Source organism: Haemaphysalis longicornis, unplaced genomic scaffold, assembly GCF_048455015.1.
Source record: "Haemaphysalis longicornis isolate Haplotype H1 unplaced genomic scaffold, Haemaphysalis longicornis Haplotype H1 scaffold_9, whole genome shotgun sequence".
Taxonomy (NCBI): Eukaryota; Metazoa; Arthropoda; class Arachnida; order Ixodida; family Ixodidae; genus Haemaphysalis; species Haemaphysalis longicornis.
The window spans coordinates 142,002,969-142,025,101 of record NW_027526460.1 but is presented as its reverse complement, the minus strand read 5'-3'; the positions used below and the strand labels follow the sequence as shown (position 1 = coordinate 142,025,101).

At 48.3% G+C, this 22,133-nt stretch overlaps 1 protein-coding gene and 1 pseudogene across 1 annotated transcript in view; one reads left to right on the top strand and one right to left on the bottom strand.

Moving 5' to 3' along the window:
• Window positions 1-3,015: 3,015 nt before the first annotated feature.
• The window catches only part of LOC144151806 (uncharacterized), a 35,502-nt gene continuing 16,384 nt past the window's right edge, over window positions 3,016-22,133 (bottom strand). The window contains exons 3-4 of the mRNA XM_077682939.1: window positions 7,009-7,113; window positions 3,016-4,230 (exon numbers count right to left, since the gene is read on the bottom strand). Of these exons, the coding sequence (XP_077539065.1) occupies window positions 3,961-4,230; window positions 7,009-7,113 (375 nt within the window). The 3' untranslated portion in view covers window positions 3,016-3,960. The remainder of the gene's footprint in view (window positions 4,231-7,008; window positions 7,114-22,133) is intronic.
• Window positions 19,649-21,397, top strand: LOC144151805 (uncharacterized; annotated as a pseudogene).

Here is a 22,133-nt window from a genome sequence, read left to right as displayed (position 1 = left end):
GTCTGTGACTTAAAGGAAAGGGTACAGTTTTCCGGCGGTTGCTTATTTTTAGCGAAAAAGAACATAGCATTTGTTTTAGACGCATGAACTGTTAATTCGTTGTTGTCGGACCATTTCTCCAGCGCCAGAAATGTTTGATTCGCAATAGTCACTAAATTAGCGTAATTTGGTCTAGAGAATAGAAGGGTGGTGTCGTCGGCATAAATAATAGGCTTGGCCTGCGGGATAGCAGTAACTATATCATTAATGTAGATATTGAACAAAAACGGTCCCAATATAAGCTTCCTTGCTGTACTCCGGGCATGATCGGTTTTATTGCAGAAGTCGAGGAGTTGATTTGAACGTATTGGCGACGTTGGCTCAAGTATGACTTTATCAGGAGTAACGCGTGTCCGCGAAACCCATATGCCTATAGCTTTTTAAACAGAATATAATGTGATAGATAGTCGAATGATTTCGTAAATGCTTTTGAATATATAATGAATATATAATTGAATGAATATAATGAATATATATATAATGACTATATATGCTTTTGAATATATAATGAATATATAATTTTGAATATATTTCGCAAATATAATGATAGAGAGTCGAATGCTTTTGACGTTTTATGAGGTTAGAGGCACCAGTTCTAATGTTTGCCTTATTTCTCTTTACTGCAAGCGCATAATTCTTGGCCGGCAATGAAAAACTAGACTAAATGCGCCGGACATGACAACGCAGGCCTCTTTGCTATTGAACAACAATACTTCTTGTAATACACGCCCTGTGTGTGATTAGCTGAGAAGGCATGACGTAATTTAAACATTTGGCGGGAGAGGTACAGTCATACATTGGCCACTTCAGCCGGCGTAAAAGTGACGTAATGTTACGTAACCGCTTGAAAATGGCAGCTGCTTTTGCCGCGAAATAGGCAAAAGAATTTTACCGAACCACCGACGCTGGACGACGTACTCTGCTTCTGCCCTCACCATGCGGGGCCGCGAGGAGAGCTACACCGAGCGTTCCAGCCTCGAGGTCTTTCCAGCGCCGGAATAGAGGACCTTCTATTCCCGAAGGGGCCTGTGGCAACCCAACGAGAAGTCTTCGCCCATCTGCTCCATTACCTTGAGACGACCGGCCTCACGCAGCGGCTGTAGCCCGGAGTGCAGTGACTGACTGATGTGCGCAGACTGACAGCTTTCTAGGACTGACTGCTCTCGTTATACTTTTTTTCTCTCTCTCCACTTTATCCTATCACTCCCACTCTTCTTCCTTTCTGCTGCGTTTGGTATGCAGGTGAGCTCCCTGCCGAGCTCGAAATATCCCCAGTGCATTTCATTTCCCTTTCCTCTACCGCATACCACAACCACGTCCAAAGAATTTCACCGACCTTCGGCGCCGCGAAATGTCCGTGAATTGCTGCAGGCGCAGTTTCCCATGACGCGCGGTTTAAAGCATCTTTTCTACCCAAAAGAAATAATAGTTTCGACTCTTTCCAAGTCAGCTATCATGGAGAATACAAATAACCTGCAGCATTTTGCTTATATATTTGGCAATAAAATAAAAATTATTTGTTTGGAGTAACCGGAACGTAAGAGGACCGTACAAACCTCTCCATGACAAAGAGAACCCAATGCATGGCATTTGTCCACACTCGTCCTAAGCTGCTGTCTAGCGCTTCGCTTCTCTTCATTCAAGCGATGATCGCAGACGTGTTTTGTGTGATCGTTTTATTTTTATTGCGATAATACGCCCGTTGGCATAACTGCTATGTCACAAGTATAGATTTAATTCCGTTTCGCGAAGAAACGCAAGGAGGGACCGATGATGGGGTCCCCAAATCCACCGATGAAGGTCAGGTGGTCTGCGAAGGTGGAGGCCTGTGCCTCGAAGGTGTCGTGTTCTCGCCGCTTCCAATGAAGGGCAAGTCCACAGCAAATACTCTCTGTCTTCATCTTCCGCAGGAGCCGCGCTAAGAGACAGTTCTGTGCGAACGGCCCATGGTAGCGTGGTGGCCCCTGCCGGGTAACAGTGGGAGAGGGCTACACCAACACGAACTCTTCGCAGCAAGACCTCCTCCCAGCGAGCGATTCTGCTAGGGAGGTCCGTTCCATACGGTGGAATTGAGGCTCGTGTGGCGCGACGACTGTTGCCAAAAGCGATTAAAAGAAATCGATACGGTAAAAAAGATTGTTTGATGTTCTCTAGCTCAACATCCCTCTTTTGCTCGCTTTTGTATCGACGTTACTTTATCGCCTTGTGCTGTTGACGCCAATTTGGACCTGCAGAAATGCATTTACCTTGCCAACCTCAGCTACCGTTTAAATTTTTATGATACATGCCAAGGGTTTTTATATCTTTTATGGCATATATTTGATACCTTAGTTGTGATCTTTATGAGTGAAGCGTCAAAGTACACTGCATGTACTCAGAGCTACACGTGCATCACGTCACTGATTGTTTGCGTTGTGGTTACGCAAAAAACATGGCGAATTGCCTGGGAATTTTTGCAGTCGAAAATTTGGGCCCCAGGCCTCCCATATGAGAAAATCGCTTTTGTTTTTAAATAATCATGCAAGCGTTGTTTTTGTTCTTGGTGTTAAAATGGACCACAAAATGCTGCCTTCATGTAATGTTTCAGCGAGAACGGGGCAGCTGTTCGCTAATGACAAATGTTTGTGGATGCTTATTTTCAAGGTACCACCCTTATATTTTCTACAAGCCTGTTGCTGTGTAACTCGACGTTTTCTGTGTGCTCGATGAGTAGGCGGGTTCGGAATACACCAGAGGACCGATAAAGGAGTCTCACGTTACGGTGCCTTTGTTCTCTGTACCGTCGGTCGGACTGGACCACATCGGTTATTGTCCATCCATTTCCCCACACTGTCCACTAACCTTTCCACCTTCCCAAACCGCTTTCCATAGCACAGCATAAGCCGGAAACCACGAGGAAATAACCGTTTGAAACAAACATTAGAAACCGTCAAGTTTATTTGCCAGTTGCAAGAAACAAAGAAGCGCTTTTTACACATTCGCAGGAATGGCAGTACAGCTGTGTGGAGAATTAGAAAACAAATAAGGTTACGCGGTGCTAGCTCCTTGTATATCACAGCCAAGAGTTCCACCGGCCATCTGTACAAGGCGTACGTGTACGCCACTCGAACCTGCATGAAACGTCACTTTCTAACGAAGCTCGAATCCATTCCCGCACAATCACCGGATGAAACAAAAACAGTAACGGCGACGCGACTCCCCACTGTGCCAAGAAAGTCAACGCACAAGCGGTAATATTAGCGTACAACAAGTTTGAGCAATCGTTAGAGAACTCGCAACTGTCAGGCATAGGGCTCGCGGCCGGTATCGACCATTGCACGTTACTTCGCGCGCGCTATAATCCCTGAAAATGTCCCTAAACGTGCCGCAAAGAACAACATATAAAATGTATTGGTGTGAAAAAAAGCTGTCCGGGTACCGAAGGCTGGATGACGTCAAAACTTTATCATAGTCCTTTTCGCAGAGCCCTGATATGCAGTCGGTAGCGTAACGTTTTGCTTATTGGTAAATGGCATGCGTACAATAAGCTTTTCGCTTGCACGGACATTTTTGGAAGGCCGTCATAGCCTACAGCAACCTGCTTCGGAATACGAAATATCAAATAAAAAAACAGGCTCTTGAACCACCGTATAAAAGCGACAACATGGTGGGTGAGTATATTTTAAGAACTATATCAGCACATGAACATACGTGTTGAACTGATGGATATAAGTCGTACATAATAAATAAGATAAAAAAGTGCCACTATTTGGCGGCCCACGAATAGGCAAGGCCCAACATTTTCACTAACACCACATGGTTAGTGCGTATGCAACTGGGAAATATGCAACAGCTCATTCCAGCACTCTGGAGAGCAGGCGCTGCAGCGCGAGTGTTCGTGGTTCATTACAAATCAGGCACGCGAGCCTGGCAGAAGACAGGTCAGACGGGGCAGTCTGCACCGACGTAATTCTGCTTTTCCTTGCAGGAGAAGGCCTCCGCGAAATCGGGGAAGTTGTGCAAGGGAACCAGGCAGCGCTCGCGCGCTGGCAGGCTCCATCCCGAGCGAGTATTTTCGGCGCTGCACGAGAGCAGGCAGAAACGCTCGAAGAAGATCACCTCTGCCGGGTGCCAGTAGCGCCCGAAGACGTCGGCGTCGATTGAAGCCGTAATGAACCAACTTCGGAGCGCCGCGTGTGCGATGCGCAGGCCCTGCGTGCAGCAAAAGGACGATTTGGATCATTTTTACTCCGATGGGCTGACCACGCGAGGACGCCATCGTGTCCGCGTTTCACAAATGCCACGTTGACACACGGCGTTAAGAGGCTTGGAGAATTTTGTGCAGTTGAATAAGTTGGGGTAAAGAATATGCAGCATACAATTCCGGGAAATCTACCAAACTGAACTGCGAACTAAACTGCGAATAGTGCTTAGTGCGTTGTTCACAGCTTAGTTTGGTAGAATCCAGTAGGCGAATCTTGCCAAGGTGCACTGTAAAATGATTCACACTCTTATGGGGGATTTTCATTTTCTATAACTTAGAAAACGCCAGTTTATATACAGGGTAATTTCTCGGTTATAGTACCCTTTAAGAGGGTATTTTTTCAAGGTATAATGGCGTTAGCTATAGGCAACGAAAACTCTTGTCTTCGTCGTAACCGTCGTATGATGTAGTCACGGTACTAAAACACCGGGATGCTTTGTAACGCGTACTAAAAAAAAACACCTGGACACTCGTTTTCCAACGGTTCGTGCTTCAAAGACAGACTTTTACAGCACAGCTGCATACCTGCACCCCCAGTGGTTTCATCTCCGTTGGCAAAAACACCAAGGCGCCAAGAATACACTTATACACTGCATACTTCGCCCCTCTCCAGGTTTCACGTTTGTGGAGATGGCCCGGTATTTTATCAAATGAAGGAGACTTTTTGCTGACAGGCTCTCGCCAATATTTGGCGAACCGAGGAAAGTGACACGTAAGGTAGCGCGTGATGCTTTTAATCGTGTGGCTTGAAACTGGCGCGCTGCTTCTGATACTGTTCGTAGTCTGTGCACCTGGGGGCCACCGCCTTCATGCATGGAATCTGCACGGTAGCGTTCGTACCCAGCAAGCCAACCGAAACTTTACCGCAGTACTGTGCTCGTCTTTGCCTATCCGTTTCGCGTGCTACTAAGAGCGTACGCATGTGTTATACCAATTGAACGCGTTCGTAGGGCGACAGCCCGGCAGAGGGTAAGTGCTCGCAGGATCTGGGTCAATGAGGGTACGAAACATGCTAGTTCCTCGATTCCCGGCGAGGAAAAATCCCATTATTAACAATTGTATACAGTAAAAGCTCGTTTATACGAAGTCGGTTAATTCGATGTTACGGTTAATTCATACTGACGCCGCGGTCCTGGCACAGCACTGTATATTTCAATGGAGGAAAACTCCCGATAATGCGAACGCGTCGGTATCCATAACGGTTAATTCGAACTGGGATGCCCTGCTTTTCATCGCTAATCGCAGAAGAAGTCGGCCCAGAGCGATTACAATGTGTGGAAAATCCAAACCGTAAAAATTTGCATGGAAATCGGTGTCGAGGCTGGATGTTGCAGATGAGAATTTTGACGCTGTGCTGGAGCTCTTCGGCAAGTTCCAAGCGATGCTCGTGGAGTCGTGATAGAAGAAACGCAAACTAACGCATATTACCGATTACTTTAAATTTTGTTGCCCTGATCCTGCCGAGCAGATAAACTTGTTTTAACGAAAAGACAGCGTGATTATTTCGACATTACGACTCACGGCTCCCGTGAATGCAATGTCATGTTGGTAGCGTATAACTGACTGATAACCTGCCTGAAACGTGTAGTAGCGCCTAATTCGGGATAACAAACCCAGTGGTGGCTTCTTTGTATTCTGCCTATGCAGTGTGGCGCGATGTCCATTCATTCAGCGCCCTCCCGCTAAATCGAACTCCTCTTAATTCGAGCATTTTATGGTCCCCTTCGAGTTCGAATTAACGAGCTTTTACTGTATTCGCGCAGTCTTCCCATCTCATGCCCTACACTACTCCGTCGATGGAGTAACATTGTGGGGACACTGAAGTGAGTGATAAGTATTGCCTAATTTCCTTCCACGTTGGCAACTCTGGAACGCCCCTCGCCAATTAGCTGTTGTCGGGTTTGAAGACACCTAAAGTTTAAACTTAGCGGATTACAGGCATGCTTCTCCTGCACATCTGTACACGTAAGCAAACTAATAGTGTGACAGAATTAAGGCATCGACAAATTCACTTCAGTGTCCCTTTAACCGTCCTCTTGTTTATAGACAAAATATTTTCGTACAGATCGTACACTCTTTGCATGCAGCTCGCGACGAGCCAATAGTGGCCAAATTGCGGCGCAGTGTTTATTCTGTGAACCCGACGACAAAATAATGTTCAGCTTTATTTTGTGGACTAGACCAGAGAGTTTTGTTCTCTCATGAGCTATTGCTAAGAGGACCTCGCTCGGCGGCATTCGTGGCGTTGTGTTTGAGCCTTGGCTGTTTACGCTGACTGCATGGGTTGGAGTCCTAGGAGTTATGAATTTTTAATGTGAACTTTTCGGTATAGCGTCTTTCCTAATTTCACGAATCTTTTATGTAAACAAGAGTGGATTGTTAACTTCCACGTCACTTTCAAGTCAGGAGGCACAACTGTACCGTGGTATGGTCCACAGAAGAAACCTTAACATTACTCTTCTGATTCGACGCTGCAAGTTCTCTTGTCCTCTGGTCTATAGAATAGGCACTTACAAATTGCAAACACGCAACGTTGGGTGAACATTTCATAGCAACATGTTACTGCAAACGGAGCCTATTATTACTAATATCAGGCGTACTATTTCCGCATGACCCATAGTTATTTACATCAACGCAATTTACTTGCGTAACATTACTATGCAGGATCCCTGCCTGCGTCCAGGCGACCAGCTCGTCCTCTTGCTCACGGTTCAACCCGGACGCACCGCTGGAGTCGGAATCGATGTTCTTGCGCAGATCTCGGAGACACTGGACGGTCTTCTCGTGCTTGTCCCGGGCCTCGTCACTCCGGTTGGACGCTGCGGCATAGCCTGCATGCGGCGAAATGGAGCTTCGCTGTCGACTCTGACGTGCCCTTGCATCATCGTTAAACAAGCGAAAATTTGTTGTTTGACTAGAGCTTGGAATGGGGCCAGTTGGTTTTTTAGCGGAACACTGCTGGCGCTAGGCGGGACAGGAACGAAGGAATACAGACAAACGTTGAGCGCCCTTCTGCTTGATACGGCTTGATTTGGGCTTGATCTGTGCTTGATATGGCCATGGCGACGGAAACAATTTTTATGTGCTTTGTGCCAATAACAATAACAATTTTATCTCAAACTTCCCATCAATAACACAGATCAGATGAAGCAGTGGCGGCTTCACTTTCCGGTGATGTCTCTATCATGTGACAAAATCTGCGCGCGATTGGCGGGTGCCGGCCAAAGCAGCTGCTCAAATATGATTGCGCGATTAGAGTGACGCCTCCAGTTCCGTTTTATAATAGACCTTGAATCTTAACGTGAGTGTAACAATAATATTTCTAAAAATTTTAAAGAATGTAAATGAAATTCGGGATTTGTGCATTCTTTCCTAGTATAGACATACTTCCTGACTGGAATGGAGCTCTGGGCATTTCCAAAGGCCAAGTTTTTTTCAAACGGAACAAAGTTATGTTATCTTCATGGCCGTTTCAGTACTTTTGCAGAAGCAAACTTCCTCACGGTTCCCAAGATCTTTCATGGGTCACAGTTGGGTATAATGAAATACCCTCATTGCGGGTATATTAAAACATCAGTCAACAGCAGTCCTCCGGGGTATCGTTCCTTTCATAGCAGCCAATGTATTTCTTTAAAAAGGGGGCGGAGTGCGGATTTACAACTGTTGACTTCATGTGAAAGGCTGCGAACGTGTTGCCGTCATGAAGTAATCGTAGGTGCAAAACGAAGCACATCTTTTCAGAAACAAAGTTTGAATGTGTATTTACTGAACCGGCTTCAGAAATGCAGCTTCACAAAATGTTCCCAAAATCACTACGTTCCAGTTGTTTCTGCGATAATTGAAGCAGCATCGCGTGGGAATACTCACGGCACATCTACAAAGGAGGCTATATTTTGCAGACGCCGCCATTCCTCATTGTGCGCCTTTAGTACCTGTCGGCGATGTTATAAGAGCTCATTTACGAGCTATGTGTTCGTGGCCCCTTATAAAATTATTGACCGGAGCTTAGCGGAAGCAACGCCGCCACTCAGGACAACCTCAATCGACGTAGTTCCCCTTATATCTTCCCGAGAAGGGCCCAATGAAATTGGGAAAGTCGGGCAGGGAAACCGAGCCACGCTTGAACTCAGGCAAGCTAGGTTGGCCTCTCGAATACTGCACTACGGCGTTTCTCGCACATCATTCAAACCGTCGTCTCAGCCCCAGCCGTCTCAGTGGTCCTGTTTTCTCGCTAGCCGTGGCATTGGCTGCCTGTCGCTCCTCTTGTAATCCAGTACCGGCATTTAGTCGCGGCCATTTCATTTTTTCCGCCTCATCGGCCTTGTACTCGCTTCGCAATACGTTTTAAGCTGGTACGCCAGTCACGTCGGACGACAAGAGACGGCGAGGGGCCGCCGCTTGCTAAACCACTAAGCTTGTTTACAGTTCGAATTCAGCGTCACCGTTGCCACCTTGGCTTTAAGTCACCCCTCCCCGCACACGCCCTGTTTTGTGTTCTTCTGTCGCTCTTTGTCTGCGGATAAATCCAAGCTTTTATCGCTATTGACCGAATGGGTGTAACTATCAGTGATTGCCATAGGTCGGGACACTCACGACTGCAGTCACACACCATCCTCTCACCGCTCCCGAGTGAGTGGTGAGTGAGCCTCACCACAGTTTCGGACTGGTGAGTGAGTGTGAGTGCCACTCGCGGTGAGCCTCACTTGCCGCTCATCTAACGAGGGTGATGAGCCCCTCTCAACACTCGCGAGCATCAGCGCCATTCACCGCTCACGACTGGTGAGTGACGCTCGTGAGTGGTACCCGCTGGTGCTGATCACTTCTCATTGGTGTCGAAAGCTCACATTCTATCCTTTTGCAAAAAATAACGCTACTACTCAGCTAAATATTTAAACGAACGTTTAGTGCAAATCTGTGAGCAAAGTAAATAAAATGAGGATTGAGGAATGATCGCTAATACTTACTGAAGAAGTCGTTTAAAAATATGCGTAGGAATAAAAAGTATGCGTAGGATAACCTTAATATCAACACAGACTTTAGAAAAATTGTTCTTATAGATTTTGAATATAGATATATTAATAAAACGGGATCGACACACCACTCCTTTGTACATCAATACAGGAGAAATCGTTTTCAAGAAAGTTAGTCCATATTTGGATGTCGGTAATAAAACTAATAGTGCGGACATCGACCAAAGTGTGAGTCGTTCTAACAGTTCTCCTTGCTGTTGTATTTTTAATTAGTGATCGGCTCGCCAGAATGTCTTTTTGTACCGAAATAGTCCTACTATAGTGATCCGTCCGGGTGTCACCTAACTGTGTGCTCATATGTTCGCGCACCGAAGGTTCATGTAAAAATTACCCAATAAAACGTGTTATTCTATTCCTTACATTCAGAATATTTTGGATTGTGTTATAATTTGTTGTTTTGCTTTATTCAACGATTCGGTATCGAACTTTTTCTTTGAGAGATTGGTGGCACGGAAGCCATTTGTACAGGGACACTGTATATTGCTCGTTGTATGCATTGCTTCTTGTCGTGCTGCGTCAGCAGGGTTTTCAGCAGAATACGTTTTGTATCAAAGCGAAATTTCGGCACATTTCGGCACACGTACGTCCTCGTTGAATGCCGTCATCAGAAAATGGCCGCCAATGACGTCCTTCGGATCAGCAGCACAACGCATTAGCCCCTCAGCTACCGATTTCGCTCTGGCCGTCTGTCTGCACTCTGTCTCTCTGTGCGAGCCACGGCCAGCTTTACTGATAGCGACCTTCGCCTAAAGGCGTCGACAATGGGAGGCGGCGTGATGATCAGTGGTGCCGAAAAATATGCGTATATTGACGGTGCGCTCCGTCAGGTGCTGTTAAGTTTAATCTCAAACGAAGCGTGTAAAATGTAGATATACAGTCAAACCCGACTATATCGAACCCGTTTACATCGAATTATCCCATATATCGAACACTTATTGTGCACTATAATGTTACCGGGAGAATATATAGCAAAAAGTACGGCTACATCGAACAAAAAAGGCAGCCGCAACCTATATATCGAACTTCGGCAGCGCAAGATTGCCCCCGAAGTTGGCTTTCCCGCGCGGCAGCTGGGCGTGCTGCCTACGCCTCCTCCCCCAGTTTGAAAAGTCACTTAGCCCAAGCGCTCGCGCTCTCGCTCGCTCTGACAGCCACCCCCTGGAAATAGTGGTTGGACCACGCTCTCCCGCTGTCTCGCCAGTCTCGCCAGTCTCGCGCGGCGGGCTCTCTCTCCCCTCGCTTCTACGCATGCTTCCCTTTTCGTGTTTTCGCGGTTGACGACGCATCGGTACGCCTTGTTCATCTGCCCCATTTGCGATGGCTGCTGTGAAGCAGCAGAACCTGCCAATTTCCACAAAGCTCGAAATTATCAAGAAAGTTGAATGCGGGGAAAAGAAGTCTGAAGTCGCGGCGGAGTACAGCATCCCGAGAAGCACGCTAAGCACCATTTTAAAGAACTGCTCTTCACGCTCTTCACACTCTTCATGCTCTTCACGCGCTGAGCGTTTTTCGCCGCCACTGCGCGGCAATAGAAGGCTGTGGGCTCAGCTGTTTCGAGTCACTTGACAATGTTGAAAAGTGTGTGCTCAACAATGCTTCGAAAATGATGAAGCAAAAGAAGATCGGAGACTATTTCTCGCGCTAGTGTGCCCGCGGAGCATGTATCTTGCAAGTAAACAGTTAGTGATGAGGTACGTTCTGTGCATTGTCAAATTCTTTAAACATTATATATCGAATTATACGATATATCAAACTAATGACCGTTTTTTGCGAGCTCGATATATCCGGGTTCGACTGTATTAGTTTCTTTGGTAAGATGACACGTCCCTCTCTTGTTACGTAGGGGATAACGTTAGCAATAGACGAAATAAAACAGGCAAGTCATTAGCTGACCACGCACGACCCGATTCAAAGGCAGGGCTGTTCACCATCATCATCATCATCATCAACAACAACAACACCTTTCCCGAAGTGAACCATTAGCACGCGCTGGAACACGCGGCCATGTCCAAAGCCGACGCCCGCGCTACGAACCCAAAGTATATGCTGTGCGAGAGGAATGCGGCGATAGCTTAAAGGGGGCCTGAGATGGATTTTAAAGTGTTTTTGTTTTTGTCAGAAATCTACTCTATAGTTCTTGTAGAAACAAGTCCAAAAATAGTAAGCATATCCGCTCACGCTAACAAAAGTTATTACCCCGACGAGACAGAACTATTTGTTGGCTCGGCGGCTTGCGATGACGACATAGTCCGACCTCGTCCGAGGCGAAGCACTCATTTCATGGTTGGCCGCCGGAATGTCCGCGATTTTTGACGGCGGCGGTTTGGTTTAGAGCGTCGTCGTTACCATGGTTACTTCAGCGAGTGGGTCGCACATGAGACGACGACGTCCTTTTTTTTTTTTTTTTTAAGCTACGTTTTCAGTCTTTACGGCCTTTGAGCAGGAGATACTGGTGATCGCGGAAGTCGACCTTGCATGCGCGAGAGTTTAAGTGAACGGTAACTTATTTTTACCGTCGCTACATAGCGATAAAGAGGCTAGAATGTCTACCGACTGTAGTAGCGAGCCCCCTGGATTAGATTACCGGAAAGTTCCGAGTGAACGCCCTCCCCCGAAACATCGCCCACCCCCTTTTACGGGTGAAATATTCAATTTACTGAAAGACGCGCGCCCACCCCGTAAAATCCATGGCTTTAGCGCCGATGAGTGAACAAAACAAACCCGAATCATCTCTTCATGTGTAGATGCGGTCACTTATTCGTCCTTTCCGCGCTTGACCCGAAATTTCGCCCATCTCGTATTTTTCACTTGATATCACTGTACTTAAATTTGGGTGGGCGTTCTTCCGGAACTTTACGGCACAGCAAATGCGCTGTGCTCTGCGCTTCATGCAAGCAATCTTAGTTGATGTTGTTTACTACATTCTTGCTAAATGATGATCAGGAGCACGATAAATGACAATTTTTTTTAGAATGAGCGAGCAAAATTTCCACCCCTACTCCAGCTTCCCACGCTTCCAATGGTTCAGATGCCTTTATGAACTAGCATAGCTCTTTTATGCTTCCAAAATCGTCTTGGGCAAGGTAATATAGGTAACTGCGGAATCATTACAATATATGTTACTTATTTATATCGAAATATTTAGCGGTGGCGTGAATTCTGGTTAATGCAATACTTGGTCCTAATTGTTCCCACTAGATGGCGGCGTCAACGTCATGTTTAGATGTTTTCGATTTTTTAAGCTCTACAGTAGAAGTATACGGTCTTTTAAAAACAATTATTGTATTGTGAGAGTTCAATCTAAGACGTCTAAGATTCAAGCCATTTCAAGCGTAAGCGAACAGTTCTGGGCAACAAACGTTTGTGTCATTTGCTTTGCGACAAATTCGCCAGATGTCGCTACTCGGCAGAGCCGGTAAGCCGGAATGCAGAAACCGCAGAGTGCAATCCTTTCGTTTTCAGCGGCAAACGGCTACTCTTGCTTCATTTAACACGGTAAACGGTAAAGCGCGCTAAGGACACTAGGCAACAGGTTCATTCAGAAGGCCGGTGCAGCAAACCACACTTTCCTGCGATCATGACTTGATGGGAAGCAATGAAATGAAACTCTTTGGCAGTTGTCGTTACGGGATGAGCATGCTCTTGCCCTTGTCGCGACCGCCGCAGAGAATCAGCTGCGACAGCGTTTGGGCTTGAACTGAGTTATTCAGCCCGCGTGAGCGCACTTGAGCGTGCGCCTCGTGATCACGAGCAGTGCCCGGCGTCGTCCAAGCGCTGCGTGCGGAGCTCCTCCTTCGTCGTCGGCGCGGCGCTCCCTTGGCGCGCCGTTCGTTACCACCTCTGAAAGAACGTCGAGGCTACGCTCGAAACACAGATGGTGCAAAGAATCCTTTCGGGTACAGCGTCCAAGAAAGCAAATGCAAAGAAAACTGATGATACTCTAACAACCTTTTCTTTCCTCCATGCTAACACCAGACACGGAGCGCTGAGCGATCACGCTGGCTGCAAGCGTCGTTGCTCCTGCGCTCACTGTATCCTTCCGCCGAGAACGGAGGAGCGTCAAGCCCGGTTTGGCCCGGTGTGCAAGTGCTTTACACTCCGGTATAAAACAAATATGTGTGACTGTGTAAAAGCACCCACACACAAAAGATGTTTTTTGTAGCTTTCTGATGTTTTTACGCTCGTAAAAAATTGATTAAATCAAGAGCGCACAAACACGTCACGATTAGTTCAAGAAATAGCCGTTGCGCTCCGATACCATCGACCCCCCAAAAACCCCCATCTCAGGGGCCCTTTAATAGGGTGGACGCTGGTTTCATAGCACGAGGGATTCAAGATCGACTCCGACCACGGCAAGCGTATTTTAGATGCGCAGCTTCTCATGGTCGGGGCTATGTCCCTCCTTTGTCGTTGTTGCGCCGTCCACGCCCCCACTGTGCATGCTCGGCTTGCTTCTGGAGCGACAGTGTTGCCGGTGTCTCCCTGGGCCGGCACGAGACGAGCACGCTTCACGCGCCTTCGACGTTTCATCTGCGTCGGCGGCGGCGTGCGTCGGCGAGTCTCGGCGGGCCGTGATTACAAGCAGCCCACAACCATTCGGGGAACGTGCATCGACCTCATCTTCACCAACTTTAGGGTTCATCCACTACAACAGCCCTTGACTTTACATTTCACAGACCATAAGGCGGTCATAATCAAAGCGGAACCAACCACAGCTCGACGTCACCTACGTTGAAAAACTCATACCACGTACAACGTCGCTCTCCCTCTCTCTTTATTGCCTATCCACTCTAACACCCCCTACCACCTCCAATAAAATACACCATCTTCCCGTAGGGGAACCCTGAGTAGTATGAGAAACAGCCATGGGGTCAACGCAATTTCCCATTTCGTAGTTCCGGTAAGTGAAAAGTGTGGTAGTTACCATCGGAACCAAACGGTAAATGTAACGGTAGCTACGTACCTCAACCTAACGGAAACGACGAACTGAAAACTAATGGGCACTTCAATCGACCCGCCCCCATGGCTGCTTCGCATACTACTCAGGGTTCCGATACAGGAAGATGGTGTAAATTTTTTCTTTCCAAATGGCTGCGCACAATAGTGTTCCCTCCCGTTGCTAACCCGTATACCTCGGGCCTTTGGGGTTGTTTGGTTTCCTGTTTCACGATTTCAAGGTGCCGGTACATCTCTGGCCACTTTTTCTTCAGGCTATAAGGTTTTTGGTGCGACAGACGGAAAAGGCTCGGCCGTAACAGGTCTGCTGTTAAAATGTTGAAATGCATGAAGCGGCCTCCGGTATACAGCAGTTCAGCAAGGTTTTAATCGAAAGCCCTACTGCGCTACATCTTTCAAGCTCATTCATGGCAGCGCAAAGACGTCCAGCCTGAGGATGTCCACGTCCTCAGGCCAGACGTGGACGTCCACGCTGGACGTTTACGCTCCGTATTTGTTATCGGTTCGCTTACTCGGAGCTTATCTCCTGCGGTTCCACATGACTAGGCGAGGTTGAAACGGCTGATACAGTTAAACCTGGATGTATCGGAGTTGACAAAAGTTTCCATTTTGTGTTACATGCAGGTTTTCTTTGGATGCAGGTTTCGTGCTTAGGCTCACTGGATTGAAGCCGAAACGAAGCCAAGATGGTAGACATCAGTGAAGGGGAACTTACCCTTCATGTTTTCTTTCACAGCGAAAAACTGCATGAGCGGCGCGTGCTACTTTCGGACGAGCTTAGCCGATACACGGCGCTCAGGTCACGTACCCCCGTCTAAGAAACGTAAAACTTAAGTATCAATGTTACCTTTTGACTCTTTTATGCGCCTTAACTTGATTCAATAAGCAAACTTATGCTGAAAGGGTGCCATGTTGCGAACTTGATATTTGTTAGCGCACTCAAAATTTTTGAGTGCGGTAAAGAATACCGGATATCCAGTACCAGGCGGCGGAATTCTCCTTTCTCGCCGGGGGAGGCGGCATTGAATATGTCTCAGCTTGTCTTGCAAAGACACAGTTTTTCGTTTTCTGGCAGCAGAACTCATCACCGACGAACCGACACCTCACATAGCAGTAGAGACGGGTGGCTACACGTGTACGCGACGGCCTAGCAACTCAAAACTCGTCTCGAACTTAAACCCCCCTGAAACCGAAAAAAAGGTCAAATGTAGTTACTCTCGCTACCTGGTGTTGTGTCACGCTACAAACGTTAAACTAGAACTGGATGCCACGTCACGCACGGGATGTCGCTATCCGCTTTGTTGATCGTCGCCATCATGACGAATTTCCTGTTAGGCGACTCCAGACATTTTTGTAGAAACTTTGTAATCATCATCGCGGCACCGATGCGAATATCATCATCGGTGCCCGTAATCTCTCGTGAGCAGCTCTAGCTCGAGCTGCTTCATCTTTCTCCATCCGCCATCTTGTAAATAGAACACCATCGCATCATCGGGACGTCGCGGCTATTGGTCTCTCCTTTTATTCTATATTTTGGTACCGATAAACCCGGGAAGAAGGCCCAGTGCGATTCGGATTCATCCGAACTTTGGCCTACGAGGAGGAGGACCCCTCGAAGCCGAAGACGGACCATTTGATGGACATATCGACGATGGTGCTACCGAAAGCCGACCGACGTGATGGCCAGATGACACGACGATGCAACCTCACCTCCGACGAGACTGCCCGATGGGTACAGAAACCAATTTTGTGAAAGGTGAGGTGCACGCTAGAGCTCATTGCATAATGGAAGATGCATTACCAGAACAGAGTATTCCTGTGTGTACGATGCGTCTTGACGAACTGAAAACAAAAAGGGAAGAGGTGCGGTTCACTACTCGAGAACTGCGCCGAGGCGCAGAAGCGGCACTACGGCTGATCACAAATACCGATGATGTTTACGATGGATTGAAGAGTTTCATGCGCCAGTTGAGAAAAACCGAAAATGCCTTAAGATCTCTAAACGACCTAATTGAACCATTCATCGACACTGACTCCCTGGATGATGAATATGCCACCAACTTTGACTATGAAGATGAAATTACTTTTATCATGATCCGCTTATACTATCAACTGAAAACCAAGAAATCCGACACCCCAGAACAGTACGAAATAATTGAGAAAGTGCATTCATCGGCCAACTTCGCGGAGTTTTTTACATTGACTGAACGGTGTTATGGCCAACATGATTTGAAAAACCCTGATGAAAAAGCTTGGACGACAGGAACTACGCATCTGTCAAATGTCCCGACCCAAGCAGACAGTGAGACGATGACCTGCTCTTTGACAGACAGGGACGTTCAGGCAAAAAATAGCAGGGTTTTGTGTTCCCTTCAAGAGTTCTCGGAAAAGAACCCGATTGAGACAGGCTCTCCACCTACTGGCGTAACAGTGGAACACTCGTCGTATTCCTTATGTGTGCCGACTAAACCCATGGACACTTTTCCTCGGAAAAAGAAACGACAAGATAAAAGAGGAATATTTGTCATAAGCAGGAAAGCGATGCCCGAAACTGAAGATAGAGATACTGACATTTTCCAGAGACATCCTAAGATTGCCCCTACGCGAACACGATGCATTCTAGAGACAGCAGTAGACGGCAGACATCATCCGAAGGAAAAAAAGGCATCTGGCAGCAGTCGAACTGCGACACTACAGAGACTGAGAAAGGACCGGCAGCATTCCAGACACTGTTTTCAGGGCGCAGCGGAAAAACCCGAAGAGCTTACATCAGGGTACAAGACCGTTCAAGACGGGCTTCGAATTTCGACATGGCTACGTGGACTGCGCCGACAGACTCGGCGCTTGCTCAGAAAACGGCCACACCGAGTGTTTCGCCGTCGGACTGCCACACTGTATCGAACTGGAATGAACATATGTACTCAACGGACACGGACTGACAAGAGATTCTTTGTGGCCGGGGAAGATGTAGAAACTTTGTAATCATCATCGCGGCACCGATGCGAATATCATCATCGGTGCCCGTAATCTCTCGTGAGCAGCTCTAGCTCGAGCTGCTTCATCTTTCTCCATCCGCCATCTTGTAAATAGAACACCATCGCATCATCGGGACGTCGCGGCTATTGGTCTCTCCTTTTATTCTATAATTTTCGTTGCTGCTGGACCCTTACAGTAGTGCTAGTATTCGGTAAATTAGTTCATTCATCCAGCCGATTTTTTAGAAACAGGGCAAAAACAATTGCTGATCCGCTTGCCCGCTGCATTACGTAAAGGTTAAGCGCCGCAACGTTTCGTTACACAGCAGTCGCAAACAAATGCTCTTCAATGGTCGTTACCATGGGGAATTAAAAAATGGGGTTAATCCCTATTTCGTAGGAATTGGCAAAACACGAAAGTGAAAGGGGCCATCACAGGAGCAGTTGAATGTTAAAGTAACCTCCTCCTTGTGCCAAGGGTTCGCGAGCCTGACCCCGCAAGACGAAGTGACACCGACACGCAAGAAACAAAAAAATAGGGGAGCGTGCCTCAAATCATGCGCGCCCCCTGTACACAAACGCACTGGCATCGACGCGCCAACTGTCGGCGCTCATTAGCGTCATAATGCGCTACTTCGTTTCGCCTCTTCTAGACGGCGCGCACCATCTCAGTGAGTTAGAGTTCATGTATATAGCTCCCCTAGGGGAGCAGAGTTGCGCGTACATCCGCCATCTTGAGTTCCAGGTCGTGCGGGAAAGCCACCATTCTCGCATGTAGGCCCCCGCGCCATCGGCAGCGCCGAGGAGGAGTGGCGAGGAGCGGCCGGACAAAAATTCCCGCGCCTTCCCGCGAGGGGAACACGAGTAAATGCAGAGCATTGGGGCCTCAGTACTGGTTGAAGGCAGTGTTTCTTCCATCGCTTCTTCCGTGATGCTAGAGTAGCAGACACTAGTAAACGTGGGGGCGAGCGTCAACCAAGGAAGGAAGGAGCAACCCAGTGACTGAAGCACGAGCGACCGCTAGACGCTTTATATTTGCAGAGCGCGCAGTACAGGGAGAGCAGTACGGGGAGGAGAGCGTGTATGCGCAAGCAGCGCGCGCCCTTCCACGCCCCACCGCGCTGCTATCACGCACCTGTTATGCCGAGACCGCGACGGAACGAACGGGCTGACTACGACGCATGCGCGCGCCAGCTGCTGTTGAGAGAGAGGAGGGAAGGAGGAGAGGCGCACTTGCTGCGGACGCGGAGCTGTTGACACCGTCCGACGCAGGAAGAGGCGAGCCTAAGAAATGCTCTGCATTTAAAACTGGCGCACGATTCTCGGCTGCTTATCAGCTGAGCCGCCACCGCTGCCGCCGCTTCCACAACCGCCGATGCTCAGTTGAGCAGAACTTACTGAATACGGGGTCTTCTGCGCAGCATTGAAAGCGGGCTTTCCTGTCGAACTGGAACCCGCGGCATGTGGCAATCAGACGCGCAACTCTTGCGCTACGCGATATACAGGAACTCTAGAGTGAGTCATAGGGAAGGACATAAGGCGCGTTCGTACAGTTGTTCACGTATCGGTTCGCAGCGGGAAGAGCGCCACGTACCTTCCCTTGCGGCCACAGAGTCGTGGGCTCGAAACCGGATGCCGCCGCGTCAGTGGCACTTTGTCTGGCGACGTCACTTCCGTGACGGAAATCACGTCACTGAAATCTTTGTGTGCCCGGGCATAAAACAATTTAGTGTTAAAACTTCGTTAAATCCAGGAATTCGTTATGTAGAGGTTCGTTACATGCAGTTTTACTGTATGTCAAATGACGCCGCCCGCTCAGTTCAAAGGAACGAAGTAGAGAAAGACAATTTCACGCACGAGAAAGCGCTATTCCAGTGGGAACTTTACCGGCGCTTGTTCCCTCACTGTTGCCATCGATGGCGCCCCGCTGCGGTGTATGTGCGCGCCCTACATAGCGAGCGAAAGGATGATTCCTATTATCCAGTACATATAGCTAGACGAGAAGCTGCGAAATGTTGAGCAAGGGCAAACTTTCACGAAACCCTGGGTGCACAGTCTTTGCTTTCGCTCGGTAAAACTAGGATTAGAACTGTCGAATCTTACTCAGTTCTTGCCTGCGTCTTAATTCGTTCTTGTGGCAGCAGTGTTTCGGTAGTGGCTAGGCCCGGTGAGCTGAAATCGTTTTAAAATAGCCCAGCAAAAAAGGAAACAGACAGGACTGCCGATTTTGCAATTAAATACACGGCTTGCACATGACACCATCATGGCCTCTTCTTAAGTTTTCTAGTATGCTGCTGTGCCGGACGTTGTCAAATGGTCAGAAAGCCTTCGCATACGTAAGAGATTTCCTCTCCAAGCGTCAAGCATTCCTGAGGATCGAAGATGAGGAGTACGGTCCATATTACATGGGTACAAGGGGTACTCCACAAGGAGCGGTCCTATCGCCGCTACTCTTTACGTCGCTATGATGCAGCTGCCGCGCAAATTAGCTCGGGTAGAGGGTATACAACATGCCCTTTACGCCGATGACATTACAATCTGGAGCACAGAAGGCAGCCTTGGGGAAATGGAGGACCGCCTTCAAAGGGCTGCCAGCATTGTCGAAAGCTATGCTAATGACTGCGGCCTCCAATGTGCCCCAACAAAATCAGAACTTTTGCACATTAAACCCAATCCTAAAGAGAACACAAGGCTTTGCATCTCTTTAACAGGTGGTTCTATCAGAGCAGTGGAAGAAATTAGGATCCTGGGCCTGCTTATTCACAACAAACTTAGTCCAGAGACCACCATTGCCAAACTGAAGCGAACAGGTGAACAGGTCGGACGGATGATACAACGCGTATCCAACAAGCGCGGAGGGTTACGGGGCAGAGACGCGCTCCGGCTCGCCCATGCCTTCGTAACCAGTAGGATCCTCTTCTCCGTACCCTACCTCCGTACGAACAAACAACACGAGAATCGCATTGACGTCATCATTAGGAAGGCCACAAAACGAGCCCTTGACCTCCCGGTGGCTACCTCCAACACCAGGTTATCGGCGCTGGGAGTGCTCAATTCATATCAAGAGCTGAAAGAGGCTCATCTCACAAATCAGTACACTAGACTCGCACAAACGGCGTCCGGGCGTCACTTGCTTAATCGCCTACAAATAAAACATGAGTGTATCCCAGAGGAGACGTGCAAACTCCCAGAGTTGTGGCGGCACAGGCTCTGGGTGCATCCACTTCCGCGTAACATAGAAAAGCACACTCACGAAGGCAGGAGGGAAGCACGCGCTAAGACCCTGGAAAGGAAATACGGAAATGGGCGAGGTGTGTTCTACGTTGATGTGGCAGGACCGTCGCCTCTAGGGTTTTTCACTGCCGCTGTAATTCACAGGGACCAGCAAGTCGATGGGCTCTCCTACCGGGCTCCTAACTCCACGCAAGCCGAGGCGATTGCCATAGCGCTCGCCGCCTCGGACCCGAAGTCAAGGACAATAATAACGGACTGTCGCCGAGCCTGTGAAAGGTATTTAGCGGGCACGGTACCACCCTTGGCCTACAGAATTTTAAAACGAGTGGTGCGGTTCGTAGACCCCGCTCCTAAAGAAATTGTGTGGTCTCCGGGGCATCAGGGTCTGAGAGGTAACGAGGCCGCGCACGCGGCTGCCCGAGCGCTTACCCACCGGGCGCCTCACCCATGCTCTCCCGGCTCGGAGATTAGCAAACCACTTCTGCGGTTTAGAGAAATCGTAAGACATTACTGCGATAACCGCCGGCTTTACCCAGCCCCTGCAAAGGGTCTGAGCAGGGCCGATGAGCGAATACTGCGGCGCCTGCAGACGAACACATTTATGTGCCCTGCAGTAGCAAAGCATTTCGACCCTAAAACAGATGGACGGTGTCTGCACTGTGCGGAGGTGTCCGACACCTTCCACATGGTGTGGGCATGCCAGCGCAACCCTGCGTTATCCCCCAACCCTTCCCCTACCAGAGAGGCATGGGAGGCAGCCCTGCTCAATTGCTCGGGGCTGGAGTCTCAAAGGGCTCTAGTTCGACGGGCGAGAGTGGCGGCCTTGACCAATGGGGTCCCGGAATAGGGACTGCACCTGTGCGGAGGGCCACAGGCTCTAACTCTCTTTTATTCTGATCAAAAATAAAGTTTCACTCCTCCTCCTCCTCCTCCTCTTCTAAGACTCCCATTCCAGCTTTTCCAGCACTCCCAAACGTAAGAGCTAGTTATAAGTGTGCAGCCTTTCGCTGTGCTTGTGGTTCACAAACATGGCAGGTGTGCTGCCGTCACTGCAAGCCATCTATAGATTACCAATAATTATTTTTTCGGTCCCACGTATTGCAACAGTTAAGATTGATGGTTCAGAATTGTGGTGTCATCACATAATCAGCCATTTTGCAATGCCCCTGAATAAAAACAAGAATGAATGAAAAAATCGAATGTTCAGTTTGAAGCACGTCAACTGTATATTCAGGTTACTTTTGATTTTCACTTGCTTTCTGTTCTGTCATTTCTTTTTGTTTTTAAAATCTTAATATTGCGCCATCTCCTAGCTTTTTACTGGATATGGCTGTACAAGACGACGAGGATGAGAATAATGAAACATAACGCTACGGTTCCGACGTCCGAGGGAGAAGAAGCTGGGCAGGGGCGCAGCCAGCACGAGCTCGGTCGTGGCCCGCATGCACCTAATGTAAATACATCGTTCGCCGATCACATGGTTCACGTCCTTTGTCTTTCTGCAACGCAACGTCTTATACAGCGTGCGGGCCCCGGCTCTGATGAGCACCTATCAGCGTTAAATATGGCTTTCAAAATAGAATATGTCCTTGGAACGAGCTATAAAACCTCGAAGAGGCGAAGATGTTTCGCGTTTCGTAGACATTACAGGATATC